The sequence below is a fragment of the Perna viridis genome, chromosome 6 (assembly GCF_037379345.1).
Source record: "Perna viridis isolate PV_CMFRI_1.1 ecotype Kerala chromosome 6, ASM3737934v1, whole genome shotgun sequence".
NCBI classification, from domain to species: Eukaryota; Metazoa; Mollusca; class Bivalvia; order Mytilida; family Mytilidae; genus Perna; species Perna viridis.
Window position 1 is genome coordinate 40,690,929 of NC_142450.1, and position 15,158 is coordinate 40,706,086.

General features: G+C 31.5%; 1 protein-coding gene across 9 annotated transcripts in view; it reads right to left on the reverse strand.

Annotated features, from left to right (window-relative positions):
* LOC148614962 (DENN domain-containing protein 5A-like) overlaps positions 1-15,158 on the reverse strand; it is a 29,877-nt gene that overhangs the window by 11,907 nt on the left and 2,812 nt on the right. Inside the window, exons 4-18 of one of the 9 annotated variants that reach the window (XM_088589527.1) lie at positions 14,656-14,676; positions 12,426-12,551; positions 11,963-12,150; positions 10,266-11,034; positions 9,858-10,005; positions 9,229-9,319; positions 7,225-7,275; positions 6,441-6,566; positions 5,427-5,579; positions 4,971-5,067; positions 4,291-4,350; positions 3,604-3,645; positions 2,523-2,658; positions 2,192-2,320; positions 1,677-1,798 (exon numbers count right to left, since the gene is read on the reverse strand). In XM_088589527.1, coding sequence (XP_088445653.1) covers positions 1,677-1,798; positions 2,192-2,320; positions 2,523-2,658; positions 3,604-3,645; positions 4,291-4,350; positions 4,971-5,067; positions 5,427-5,579; positions 6,441-6,566; positions 7,225-7,275; positions 9,229-9,319; positions 9,858-10,005; positions 10,266-11,034; positions 11,963-12,150; positions 12,426-12,551; positions 14,656-14,676 — 2,259 coding nt within the window. Of the gene's footprint in view, positions 1-1,676; positions 1,799-2,191; positions 2,321-2,522; positions 2,659-3,603; positions 3,646-4,184; positions 4,209-4,290; positions 4,351-4,970; positions 5,068-5,426; positions 5,580-6,440; positions 6,567-7,224; positions 7,276-7,882; positions 7,913-9,228; positions 9,320-9,857; positions 10,006-10,265; positions 11,035-11,962; positions 12,151-12,425; positions 12,552-14,655; positions 14,677-15,158 lie in introns of all 9 variants that reach the window. The other 8 variants (XM_088589528.1, XM_088589530.1, XM_088589532.1 and 5 more) reach the window with 8 other exon arrangements.

Here is a 15,158-nt window from a genome sequence, read left to right on the forward strand (position 1 = left end):
CTTTTGGTTAAAATTTGGCACAGATTTTTGTACCAGATAAAAATAGTGACATGGTCTGAATCATACCAACCAATTAGGGTGCTACAACAGTGCATTTGACATATACAGGGAAAACCCTGAATAATCCAAAAATCTTTAAATGATCTTTTATATTGATCTAGATCTATTTTGAACCTTGGTAACTGAAAACCTGTTTAAACCGAACTCATTTAAAAGTCCCAAAGGGGTTTGGTTTAGACAGGTATCACTGTAAAGACTATATCATAATGTCTCAATGCAAGCATCCGTAAAAAGTCAAAAAAAGCCGGTCATTGACCGACAAATTTGGCAAATGTCCGACAACCATTTTCCAATATCGGACATAAAAAAAATGTCAACCCTTATAAATTACAGTCAGTGTGGTTTTATTACTTTATTAACATCCTGGCTACCTGTCTCCTAATTGTTTATTGGAAATTATTTGACAGGTGTATGTCAATTAGCTAATGTGCAGCTACCTGTGACTACAATTTTACCTGTATCTGATTGGTTGATTGCGTAATTAAATTAACACTACAAGTGCAGCACCATTGCATATACGAATTAATTGAAGTGACTTGGAGAATTTTCATACATTTATTACTTGATTTAAATAAGAAAAAGATTGACAAATCCATTTTCCTGCTGATCTTTCTGTGGTAACGAAAGCACGTGGTGCTAAAACTATGAATCAGTCATAGTTTGTTATCATTAATTCATCGATTGAATCTTTTTAATACAGAAGTCAACAACCCACTCAAATCAATATACAAAATGAATTCGTGATTTTCATTTTTAAAATAATCATCACCCAGAAGTTTTTGGCTGTTTACTGATGTGATGAAAAAGTATGAGAGACACGATGTTTTGTTTACATGTCAGACCGTCCATGTGTGGTCAAAACCGAACTCATTCACGTGTTCAGATATTTTGTAAAAGACACAGTACATGATGGAGAAACACAAATTCCAATATTTATCTTTAAATAACTACAAATAGGGTTTTTTTTAAGTTTATTATTGATCTAAGCAGGTAAAAGACTGACGCAAATGTCTGCTGAAAATTAATAAAATGTCCGACATGGGCTGTCAAAATTTCCAGACCCTTGTCTCAATGTGTGGTATATCAATTAACAGTTTTACACTTATCACATGGCTCACTTTAATCCTTACCCTATCAACCTTAGTTTACAGCCTACCAAAAAAAAACTGAATTATATTAGGTAAGAGTTGCTGTAATGAAGGTAATCTACAACATTCAGTGAAAAAAAGAGGTGTGTAACGGTTCTTTAGACAGACAGAGGAAACTTAATGGTAATGGACTTGTATGGTTGAAATAATCAGCTTTAAGTTATAATAGCCTATCACACACAGGCAAATGTGCCACACATGAAAATCATATGGTTTGCACCATATGATTATCATATAAATCGAGCACCATATGATAATCATATGACTATCATATGTTAGATAGCATATGATTTTCATATGATTATCATATCAATCAATCACCATATGATTTTTATATGATTATCATATCAATCAAGCACCATATGATTATCATATGTGGCACATTTGGATGTGTAGGTGTTACATAAACTATTCTTTCTGACAAACAGGAGAATCTTACCAATAGGCCATCATTCTAGGAAGACTTACTTGTCGTAGGGTATGAGTTGGTGTAACAGAAATAATCCACAGCATTCAGTGATAACAGGTGGTATATGAACTGTTCCTTCTCATCATCACACCTCAGGAAAGCATATCTCTTATATAAAGTCCTGAAAAGAAAACAATAATTTCTTTTTAAGTAGAAGCTCAATGATACAATGTGAAGTTCAATACATGTACAATTTTCCAACATTTTTTTTCAGTAACAACATGATTCATTCTGATTTTTTTCTACCAATTTATTTGGGTCTTGTTCAGATGAGGTAGGTCAGTTATACAAATTTTCCAATGCACAGAAATGTATTTAAGAGAGACTCAGAACATTAATGATAAAGAAAAGATATTGCTTTCAGGGTTTGACAGATAACTTTCTGTCATCTTATGGATACTTAGCTTGGATACAACAACAAAGCTTCAAACAAAATTTATTTCTTTATCAACCATTGAAATTTCTGTATTAAAGAATATAATATGAAGTTTACTAACAGTACAGTAGATTATACCTCAGTAAGTCTCCATCAGACAACAAGGTCTTGAGGTGTGTAGCCAAAACTTTTTTCTCTAAAGACAACCTAATGAAAGCCCTTGCCTGACCAACATCTGTTCTAATAGCATTCATCTGGATCACTTTCCTGAAAATTCAAATATCATTCACCTTTGTACTTTTTCTTTTACATTTTACCTGTACTTCTCTTACTATCAAGTATTTTGCAATGAAGTAAGGGAGCAAAGAAGTTATTAGATATATCTATTGGTAGTGATAAATTTGTACATTTGCTTTTTCAATTCTCTGATTTTCAACTTCTGTTTATAAATTTGACAGATTATACAAACCTAAGATCATGTGTAATAGAAGTAGGAAGTGGAGTAAGGGTAGGTAACTCTATCCTGCCTGAACTTCCCTTTCTCCTGTGACCTTTCTTCTCTGGAGGTTTCAACTGAAGCTCTTCCAACTTCATATTAGCTGCATCTAAAGGAAAATTAAAAAAGAAATGAATTATGTCCCAGAACTTTTAAAAAGAGTTTTTTATACATTATTCCTCAGTCCATAGAGAGATAAAAGCTAAAGTGACTAGGGCACAGTAACATGACCAAATAAATGTGAATTTTGTATAGAAAATCATTAAAAAAAGACCTTTTAACAATGATTAACAGAAAGTAATGTGATACTAGACATAGGATCTAAGGAAAACAGTTACAAGCGCCCTTCTGTCTCATAATTCAAACAATGATATGATAAAGACTTCCACCAAAATAATGTCTTTGTAATAATAACCATAGTATTTTCAACACAACATTCATCTATCAAAAATTAAAACCTATAATTTTAAACAAAATAAGCTTGGCAAAAGAAAACTGAAGTGAAATGAAATCAGAATTACTTCATCTGCACCAGGACTTGTAAAACCCAAACATACACTGCTCAAACCTAGTACATGTAAATTGTATACTTTACTGAAAGCCAATATACATTTAAAACAAAATGTAAAGTTTAAAAAGCAACAACTGCCCTAATCCTGAAAAACAACAATAATCATTGCTGGATAGAGAGTTAGATAAGCTTTGCATGCATGGTCTAAATTGCTCAAAGAACACAGACACAGATTAGCATAGAAATGTGTATTTTAAAGAAGCATTCTTCTACAACCGTTTCTCCATCTTTTATCAAAAGATTGGCCATTTTAACATGACTTGACTAAGATTTCTGTATGAGAATAAAAATGATATTTGAACATGGAAGTTTTAAGAAGGTAGATCATACAGTTCCTCAAAATCAAAAACCTCAGTAAGTAGTCCTTCTCTATATACAAAAGGGTATTATTCAACATATTGGACAGTTAACATAAAAGACTAAGCAATATCCATGTTCTTTAAACAAATCCCTTTAGCATGCTGTGTAAAGCTGACGATATACCAGTATTCTGATTCTGTTTTCTCAGGACACACCAAGCCATAGCTGATAAAAATAGCACACAATATTAATTTCACTGTTAAACTTTATTTTTCAATTTAGGCTGCACAAACATTTATTTCAGAACAGTTTAATAAACTATAACTATTATTTTTGTGCAGAAAATTGAGGAATAATATAGTACACGATTCAAAATTTATGCAGAAAACTTGTCAGTAAAGTCCAGTGGCCAATCACTTGAATAAATCAATGACTGTGGTAGCTTTACAAAGTGGTTTTACAGAAAAATATTCAAAAATATTTAATTTTTGGTGAAGAAATAACTAACTGTAGTTTGTTTCACTTAACAGCAATTTTTCCAGTATCATTGAGAGAAAGATCCTTACTGATTATATTGCTTGTCAGACAGGTAACACCATAATGATCAATCTTAATACTCTACAGAAATGAATTTTTCAAATCAGCTATTGACTAGTGAATAGTTATACAGTATACATAATGCCACATGTATTACAGTGATGGTTTAGTAACCTATAGCTCTGGTTAGTTTTACCCTTCAATTCTTAAGTACAATAATATATTACCTAACTTTAAAGTGATAGTCCTAACTGTGGTTAAAAATAATATTCAGGTAGATTGCATACTTCAATGAAATAAAAAAATATACTGCACATGCTGGAGTCTACTTACTACACATGGACATATATAATTCCATGACAGAGGTTGAAAGGTCAGGCTTAGATTTCCTTGCTGTTATAAACAATCACAAGACATACACATGTGTACACAAGTTATCAAAGTGCTAATTTTGCTTTAGATACAGTGTATAATATCATGTCATATGTTTATTTTTAGATTCTTGTTCATGATTTAAATGAATTAAATTTTACAAGATTGGCAGAGCAGTATCACACAAGACAAAAAAAAAACATAGAAGTAAAATATTTTTCAACTGGAATGCTTCATTTAAACCTAACATAAACTCAATTGTCAATTATGAAATAAAAGGAACGAAAAATCCTTTCAAGCAGAAATAAATGAATAGAAATATTTTAATGCAGTTTTTGAGAATAAACTGAATCTGAGAATTTTTTCTAAAGCAGAATTAAATTTATATTTAAACACAAAAATATGTAACAAAAGAAGTATATCTTTAAATTTTGATCAAAAGGCTCTTATAATATTGCTTTCTATAATAGACAACTTGTGTCAGATAAATGTTACATCATAATGGAAAGCAATAAATAAACTCAGTGAAGGTAAACAACTTAAAATGTGTAAATGAAGGATTATCCTTGGAGTGTAAGTCTCAAAACATTCTTAATATTTCTAATCTACTAACAGACAACAAAAAGTAGACATTTATTTACCTGGAGGCAATGTATTTGGATCAAGATACTGGTTACCAAGTCGACATTCTTCTAACTCCAGGAAACTTCGCAAATGTGACCATAATGCAGATTTTCCCTGAGGAATTAGATAATTAGATTTCTCAAGAAATTGAATGAACAAGATGATACAAAATTGAAAATGAACTACATTTTACCAAAAAGTCCCATTTTTTTTGTTTTAAATAGGTCCACAAATAAAAAAAAATTTAGGAAAATAAAATAAATAAGCAGGGCAGAATGATGTGACTCAATGAATATACAACGAAGATTCTATTCCTTGTTTTGTTAAATAGCATTATTTTCTGTATCTGTGATACTAAAGTTCTATATCCATATTACAGCCTTCATACTATTGCATTTTACAAAGAGGCAATACAAAACAAATTGTAAATAAACAATTATCTGTAATGTAACAACACTCTCCCATCATATTACCTTCTTAGACTGAAGACCATGTGACCAGATCCTCTCCAGTAGATCACACAGACTAGCTATCAGTGTATTCTCCTCCACACCTGTAATGTTAACTTCACCATGGCCTAGCTCTATTGCTTCATGTCCCATCTTATCTACTAACATTCTCTTTGTCTGAAAAAGATATCAAATATCACATCAGAAATTCATGTTTTGCATACACAAAAAAAAAACACTGTACATCTGTACATTGTAAATACATAATCTGTGTGTTTGTTGATTAAAAGTTGTTAAAATAAGGCTGAAAATGTGTATTTTAAAAACATATTTGTCACACAAAAGTGAACAAATATTCTTTCTTTTTTGCGTGATTTGCATCAATGCTAAAATCCTTTTTTTTTCTGACCTTTATAATGGTATGCATCTTTAAAAATCTGGTGTTCTGAGAATTCACAATAAAATTTGGTAATACTTATTTCAACCATAAAGTAAGGCCACATCAAGTTAATTTGTAGATTCTCATCCCTGCCTGCCCCTACTCAAAAGGGCCCGCCCCAATTTATTTTATTTTGTTTTTTTTTTACCGTGGTTCAAATTTTCAGATTTCTTTATGTCCGTATCCATCACAACTCCACTTATACACAATAAAGTATGTTTACAGAATATCTTGATATTTTCGGCAGATCTCAAAATGTTGTCATTGTTAGTTGCATTATAAGGGGAATTAAAGAAATAAAGCCTTGGTATAGCACAAACATAACCGAAAGTACACATTTCCAGGAGTTATTCCACAAATTCGTAAGAAGGGATAAGATTTTATAAATCTTGAAAAAATAAAAATTAAAATCCTCCCACATGCCCCATATTTTTAGTTGTTGGTGGATGAGAATCTACATATTAACTTGATGTGGCATAATGGAAAAATTTGCAGTGGTTTGTGAGAACTAAACTAAGTCACAACTACGCCTCCATAAAATCTCAATCAACAGATATAGCTGTGGAAGGTCCTCACAACATACTGTTTGATATGACTACCTTTGTTTTGACCTCCTGCAGTAAAGTTTCTACAAACTTCCAGTTAGTCTGTATCATTGCCTCAGCAGACATGTCCTGTAGCTTGGGCTGTCTCATGCTCTTACTCCTGGCTTCCTGTAGGTATTTCTATCCAATCATAAAGAAAACTTAGTTAATCCATACAGATGACAAAACAGTAGGCCTTCTATATGGATAAAATGGTTCAAAGAAAACATCATTAATTTTTTGGTTTAAAAGAAAGAAACTTTCAAGAGTATTTTTTTATAATATGCATTAAAAACTACAGCTGTTAATTTAATATTCATAGTTACCAACATCTCCTTGAGTATTTTATGTGTTTTTGGAATTGGTTAAAAACTTGATGGTGAAGGAACCAGAGACAAATCAACATAACATATATTGTCAGCATTCCTTTGATCTACACCTAAAACTACTGAATTAAACCTCTAGACTAACATAGTAACAATCTCCATGTACACATTGTCATTAAAGATATGACATCACTACAACATTTTGTATTTCATTTTACAAAATAAATATTAATAAACAAATGTACTGAAAACAAGTGACATCATAGTACATGTATTTCTGAGAACATTTATTTACTATATCTAACATTTATACAATAGAAAACTCACCATTTTGTTTTATTTGTTTAAAGTGTGAAATAAAATGAAAAAAAAGAGAAACTAACAAATGAAAACAAAAGAAACATTTCGGTAAAAAAGAACTGAATCACTTAATGCTGAGAATTACAATGAAGAAATGCATCAACAAAATCTACCAGAATCTGTTCTGGGCAAGCCAAGTCTGATTCCAAGATGCAGAGAAGGATCTATTGTAAAAACAGTGTGAAGTTTACAGTGATATTTTCAACCAATGAACAAAGTGATAAGGTACCAATGGCTATTTTTAAAGAAAACCATACTGATGAATATAAAGAAATGGCAGAATTAAAAGAATGAAAAACATTAGTTGTAACTTAGTCCAAGTAATCAAGATGTGAAGCATAAAAAAGCAAGATATATTCTTGCAGAATTCTCTGTATGAAATAAATACATGTTTTAAGATTACAAAAAAAGCATCTAAAGTAAAATGTGCAAGTAGCTAAGATCAAACTTTGACGCACATCAACAAATGTTCAATGTTTTCTACATGGTGTTTCTTTCTGTTTTCAAGCACAAGCAAATTGCTTGAATGTTGCTACAAAGATATTTACTTTTAAAATCTTATTTTTCAAGGAATAGGCAAACACAGTGAAATGTGTAACAATGATTTCCAGAAGGGTTCAGGCTGGCTACTATAACATATAAAATTAGACAATTGCTAAATGAAAGATTTAAGACCACCTAGCAAATGTAAACTGATTTGGCTAAGGAAAATGAAGTACAGAACTTGGCGTGAGATGAACCCTTCTGAATGTGACTGTGTTAAATACTCACTAGCCAATGTTTGGCATGTTTTTCTACAACCTACCAGTAATATAGAAAGGAACTTAATAAACAACAAACTGTTAAATTGATATACAGTATATGGAAGTCTTTTCTTAGAACCATTCATCTAAAGTGGTATTGTATACAGGTGTTTAATAACAAAGAATCTGAACTTAGAGAACATATACTTAAATAAAACAAGAGGCTCCCATGAGCCTGAATCCCTCACCTTATTAAATTTTGTCTTTCAAGGGCAACAAATTTAATAAGAAGTTGATTCAAGAAGACTTTGGTAGGACTTATCATAAGGATCATTTAAGCAATTAACAGTTTCTTTCTAGGTATCTATTATAGTTTTCAAGATAATGGCTGAAAACTATGAAAAAAGCCATAATTTTTTTATCTTTCATGGGAAATAACTTTTACAAGGAGTCATCTGACAACTCTGATCCTTGGAAACTTTTGTAGGCCTTATAATAAGGATCATTTCAGCAATTGAAACAGTTTGGCTAAACCTAAGAGTTTGGATATATAATAAGCGATGAACTATTGTCTGAGCCCTATAATCTATTTTTAGTAACAGCGGCCATGTTTTACGACAGATCAAAAATCCCTACCTCAAATTTATGCAGGATACCCCAAGAAATATTCACAATAAGTTTGGTTTCAATTGGTTAAGTAGTGTCAGAAGAGAAGATTTTTGAAAGAAATAACATTAAAAATAGCCAAAAAAAAAAACATCGAAAAAGGGCAAAAACTCCAACATGGCTTAACAGATTATAATTGACTACAGATAGATCTCATCATGCTGAACATATTTACTGTCAGAATTTTGCTAAACCTAATGGTTTAAGAGTAACGGTGGCCATGTTTTTTGACAGATAAAAAAAACCCACATCAGTTCTAAGCAGGATACCCCAAGGAACATTCATACCAATTGGTCAAGTAGTGTTAGAGAAGAGTTTTGAAAAATTGATCATGATAACAATATTTTTTTCTCCATTCTATTTGACATTGTATTTTTTATTACAAGAATCATTTGAAATTTAATCCATGAAATAAAAAAAGCTGCCAGTAATACACTTTTTAAAAAGAAAACAAAATGATTGTTTTTAGATATATTTCCTTTTTAAAGAGTGTATATTTGACAACTATTATCATTTTATTGATAAAATACTGTCTTACAAAGAAACACTTTTTTGTCCGGGGGCTTTTTTTTCCCAGGAGAGCTAAAAAGGTTATTTGATAAAGATATATCAGTGGAATCAATACTTAAGGTTTCTAATGTGTGCTTGATGTTTGCAGTGTAAAAAATTAAAACTGTGTATTATATTTATACATTGAAGAAATCCTACCTCTCTTTGTTCAGAATTCAGTTTAAGATGCTCTGAATGCTGAAGTTGTCTGTCTCTCTTCCTCCATTTGGCACCTTCTCTGGATTTGGACCTGACATGGACACAGAAAATCAAATTAAATGATAGCAGATTATGGTTTTGTAATTAAATAAGTTTTCTTACATCTACCATAGACAGATAATTCGCTAAGGACTTGAGAAATATTTTGCTAATGTCAGACAAAAAAGACATGAGATTTTCTTCTGAGTATGAAATTTTACTAAGTTTACTAGGTGAAGCTAAAATCAACTACCTTTTTTTCACTGGAATTATCAATGTAAATCCGGAAATTTTCAAATTTTTTTTTTGCAGCTTCTGTGATTAATATATTTTCATTCAGATTTTGAATTAGCAATTGTTCCCTAAATCATATTATAATGTCTCTCAAAAATAATCACGACAATATAGTTTTCATGTTACAGATTTTACTGTGGAAATAGCAAAAACAATATTGCCAAGAAATTTCTTGGTTTACAGTATTACCATTATATCAACCATATTTGTATCTGAATTTTCAATCTCTAGGTTGGTGAGTTGATCCATGATGGCATCTATTTTACAATTAAACCAAAGTGCCCTAATAGACTTACTTCATGACTGGCTCTGTATTAAGAACATTTAAGTTTAGTGTGGGAAAATATCCAGGTTGTACAGGAACTAGTGATGTTTGACCTTCTAAACTATGTGGTTTTGGGGACACGTGATCAACGTAGATAACTCTCTTTTTCAATAAATTCTCTAAAAATAAAAAGAGTCCCAATTATTAATTACCTCAATTTTGTACATACCACAACAAATTTAACAGGTTTGAAACACTAATGCAAGTTGTTTGAATTCTCTTTTATATTACATTTCTGAAACTGTAAGTTGTTTTCCAAACTTAAAGAATTCCTGTCCATCATACTATCTCTTACAACAATTCAATTTCAGAAATATTAGTATTAATATTATAGTTACAGGTCAATATTTTGTTATAATATAAATGTAAGACATAATACCTGTATCTGCAATAGTAGTACAAGGTGAGTAAGTATGGCTGACATGCTCTCCAAGTTGTTCCTTCAGCAACTTCAGTCTACCATCAAATATCCGTAAATTAGGCTCAGGGTCTTCCCACAATGCCAATATCTTATTGTCAATAAAAGTGGCAAACATTTGTGTTTCAGTAAAATATGACAGAAACGGCAAGTAAGCCTCAGGTTGGTCACTGAGAAACGAGGCCTTGTCAAAATTCTGCATGGATTCCCGATTGGTCAACCATGATTCCATGTCCTGATTGGGTGGAATCACAAAGGTCTCATATGAACTAAATATGTGCATGAAATGATTTACAAATGTTTCTCTCACGATATTATTAAAATTGAGTTCTGCTATTTCATGCTGATTCATAGAACTAGGATCATTTGTTTCATTTTCAGTCCCCGATTCCTCCACTTTCTCAGAAAACTCATTGATGGTATTCCAAACTCCAGTTTTCTTAGCTAATTGTGATATCTTATTGAAAGCTTCACTTTGTTGTAGAATATCAAGTTTGTTCTGGAAGTTAGGGCAGCTCTGATTGTGTAGTCTAGAGTCTTTAAATGAATTTTCATAATTTTCTAAGTCTGACATAGATTTATTGGTGGGTATCTTAACAGATTTATTGTGTTTAAATTTATTGCTAACAGTGACTAGTTCATCATAAAGTTCTTGATAGTGTGGAAAGTTGGGAACATCTTCAGGATACTCTATAATTCTGGCATCAATATCCACAAAACACATGTTAGCCTGCAAAGGAGAGAACTATGATATATACTGTACAAATATAGATTTATTTTAATCATTAAAATTTATTATATACATAATCATTTAAATTTATTAGATAGATAACTACATTTGCTTTAACAATATATTTGTACGGAAGAAATAAAAAAAGAACAGATGCATTGCAAAATAGACTCCAATTAAATTGAATTGTTGTCAAGAGTAAATACAAAATATCAGATACAGATCATTCCAAAATACATTTATTGTTGTTGAAACTCCCAGATGGACATTATGTCAATCAAAGAATTTGGAAGTGGGATATACATTGCACTTCTAAAATTATGACATTTTGATCAATATAAAAACAGTGTTAAATAAGTTTGTACAAGAATGCACTGTATCTAAACAAGAATGCCTAAAATATTCATTTCTATGTATAAAAAATATGACATAAATGGAACATCACCTGGTAAGTGATACCCTGCAATGTAACGGTGCAAAACATGTTCAAAAGGGCCTAACTTTAAAACTACATTGTTGGATTTTGCTGAAATTTAACTTGACCTGTATTTTATGGTACTTTACAACAGCAAAAAAGTTTAAAAATAATTTATTGCTTCATTCTCTAGTTATCATCTGGAAACTATCTGGGCATGGACTGAGGGACAGACTAATGGAAGGACAGACATAACTTTTTAAAGGGTATCACATGATACCTCGTCACTTTGTATGGCTGGGTATGAAATAGATTATTGCATTTAAAAAAATATATATGTAATTCCTCACAAAAGTATCGTATTGCACTTACAAGTTCATGCTACATTACATCTGCTGGGGACAATATTCACCAATTATAAGGCAATAACTTATAATACTTTCACCAAAAGACAGGCATGAAAAAGCCACAAGACAATCCGTGAAATCAGTGTAACAATGAACAGCACATTACCTCACTAGGTAAGGTGAGTTCAGATCTCTTGCTATTTCTACCATGATGAAGACCCATAACAAATGGTACTGGAGCATCCAGGAAGTGAGTCAGTGATGCTGGTAGGATTGGTACATAGACATGCTGCCACTGGAAGGGGAATATCAATGCTATCATACACTCGGCTACTAACATTAACTTCTGGTAGTCTGAAAGAAATCAATAGTTTTCATTTCATAAAATCCACATAGATATGAGAAAAAAGATATTTACATTGTATCTGATTACAATTAAGATCTAGGAACTTGATTTATAGAAATAAATTTTAGTGGTATGGTGAAATTTATCTGCTTTGACTTAGTAGATTTGCAATGAAGTAGTCATAAAACGTGTATAATTACCTGATGAGCATTAAAGTTGTATAATTACCTGATGAATATTATGTTATACAATTACCTGATGAGCATGTAAGTTATATAATTACCTGACGAGTAGAATAAGACCTGATGTTCCAACAACAATACTGTAAACAGTTGTATTATGTCTTTAATATCAAGGAAATCAAACAACTGTGACATGTGGAAATCAAACAAAGGGAGCTCACTCACACCTGAAACATCATGTAAACATGTTAAATATACAATTTCTTCAAGAAAAAAAAGAAAATATTTTCAAGAAAGCGAACAGGCTTTAAGTTAAACATATTCTTAAAACTACAAATATCTTTATACCAGTACATGTCCTTTTAGGATATGACCTTAAGTGTTGGCCAAGTACCCAAACAGGTAAATGGTACTTATTCGCAGAACAACTAAATTTCATTTATGTTAAAGTTACTATTCATTTGAGGACAAAAGTTAAAATCATTATATAAAATTACAGTCTAATTTCCCCACTGAACAAGTTTCACAAAAATACAATACACGTTATTCCATGTCATCGAAAAAAATCAAACCATAGCAGTGGATAAATCAACTGATGATTAACATATTTCTTTCAATTGTTCCATCAAAGCATGTGAACCTTCACCAACACTAAATGTACAGACTAATCAGAGCTTATGATTGATGCTAGTATTATGTAAACAGAACGATTCCCTTAAATAAAGAATTGTATAAGATCAATTTGTAAAGGGCCTTTTCTCAATATTGGGTAACAATTATGGTTAAGCAGAAAAAAAAGTTTGTGCTTGCTGAAGAACAATAAACTTGATATATACAATGTAGAATGAAACAACAAAGGTAAGTGACAACAATGAGAATGGTAATGATAGGCTTGTGATCCCATTGGCCAGTACTTCTGTGGTATGTGACAACAATGAGAATGGTAATGATAGGCTTGTAAACCCCTTGGCCAGTATTTCTGTGGTATCTGACAACAATGAGAATGGTAATGATAGGCTTGTGATCCCATTGGCCAGTATTTCTGTGGTACATGTATGTGACAACAATGAGAATGGTAATGATAGGCTTGTGATCCCATTGGCCAGTACTTCTGTGGTATGTGACAACAATGAGAATGGTAATGATAGGCTTGTGATCCCATTGGCCAGTACTTCTGTGGTATGTGACAAAAATGAGAATGGTAATGATAGGCTTGTGATCCCATTGGCCAGTATTTCTGTGGTATGTGACAACAATGAGAATGGTAATGATAGGCTTGTGATCCCATTGGCCAGTATTTCTGTGGTACATGTATGTGACAACAATGAGAATGGTAATGATAGGCTTGTGATCCCATTGGCGAGTACTTCTGTGGTATGTGACAACAATGAGAATGGTAATGATAGGCTTGTGATCCCATTGGCCAGTATTTCTGTGGTATGTGACAACAATGAGAATGGCAATGACAGGTAGTGAAGCTTGTATTTTTGTGGTATCTACTGTAGCTCTGAATAATACGAAAACATCTGTTATCATTGAATAAGTCTTAAAGCACTAAGTTGTATAAACAAATTAATGACAGCTATATGGAAAACACCAGAAATACATGAACATCATACAGACCTTAACTTCAGAATATTTCTATTTTACAGATTTATAATTTTATTCCCCGGACAGTAGAGTGAGAATACATTTTGTATTTCTTAAATTTTAGGACAAGAAAGCTTGATCAATTGTTCACACAGAGCTTTGTACTAGGCTGGCATCCTGAGTCCAATTTTGAATGTGCTAGCACACAGAAGCACACATGATGTCAAGATAAACAATGTCAAACTTGGCATATATATGTATATGTAACTTTCAGTAAAAAGTCCCCAGAAAAAAACTTGGAATTTATACTATTTAAAGAATTTTTGAAATGCTGAAAATGTTTAAAATTACTGTACAAAAATCACTAAATTGCTATTAACATACTATCATTGTTTTTTTTCTCTAACTTTTCTCCCTTCTCACCAAGCACTTGAAAGGATAAGAAATAAAAAAATGACATGGCTTTTCTTGAAAAAGTCAAAATCTTATCTTGAAATCAATAAGTTTAAATGAAGTCATTCCAAATACATTGAACAAAAATAATTTTATCAGGAATCAGATAGACGCAAACATCATTACATTGTGATATAATCATGTAGAAGTTTGAAGCAAGGTATTGACATACACAGATAACCTGAAGAAAAACTCAGTGTCTCCAATTCTCAAGACAAGAAGTTGAAATAAGCCCTGTAAGCAAACCACAACATATAAAGCACAATCACCAGATGTGTAAAGACAAACCTTTTACTTCACGCCAATCCACTGCAAACATGCAATAAATGAATTTACCATTAATGTGGGGTTATATCTGACACCTTACAATACAGCACACAAAATGTTACGTTTTAAAAAAAATCAGATCAAATTTTATTCAGGCCTAAACCTAACTTTAAAAGCAAAAAGAAAAAAAGCCTTTTAAATTTTTCGACGTTTACAAACATATACATGTCATACTGTTAAAACTCTTCTTATGTTGCAGAGTTAGACCAAAGATTAAAACTAAAGCATTTTGTGTACCAAAGTGACATTACTCACTTCTTTCCTTCAATAGTAAAGTATTACAAATCAAATAAATAATCCATGGGAATTCATTTTACCATTTATATACATGTATAAATGCAAATAATAATTAAGTACTGTTTATAAATATCTGATGTTCACCATTTGCTGCAAGAAAATATAATAGGAAATGCAAATCATAGAATGAAGATAAATGTTTTCCTTGGGCTACAATCTGTGATAAC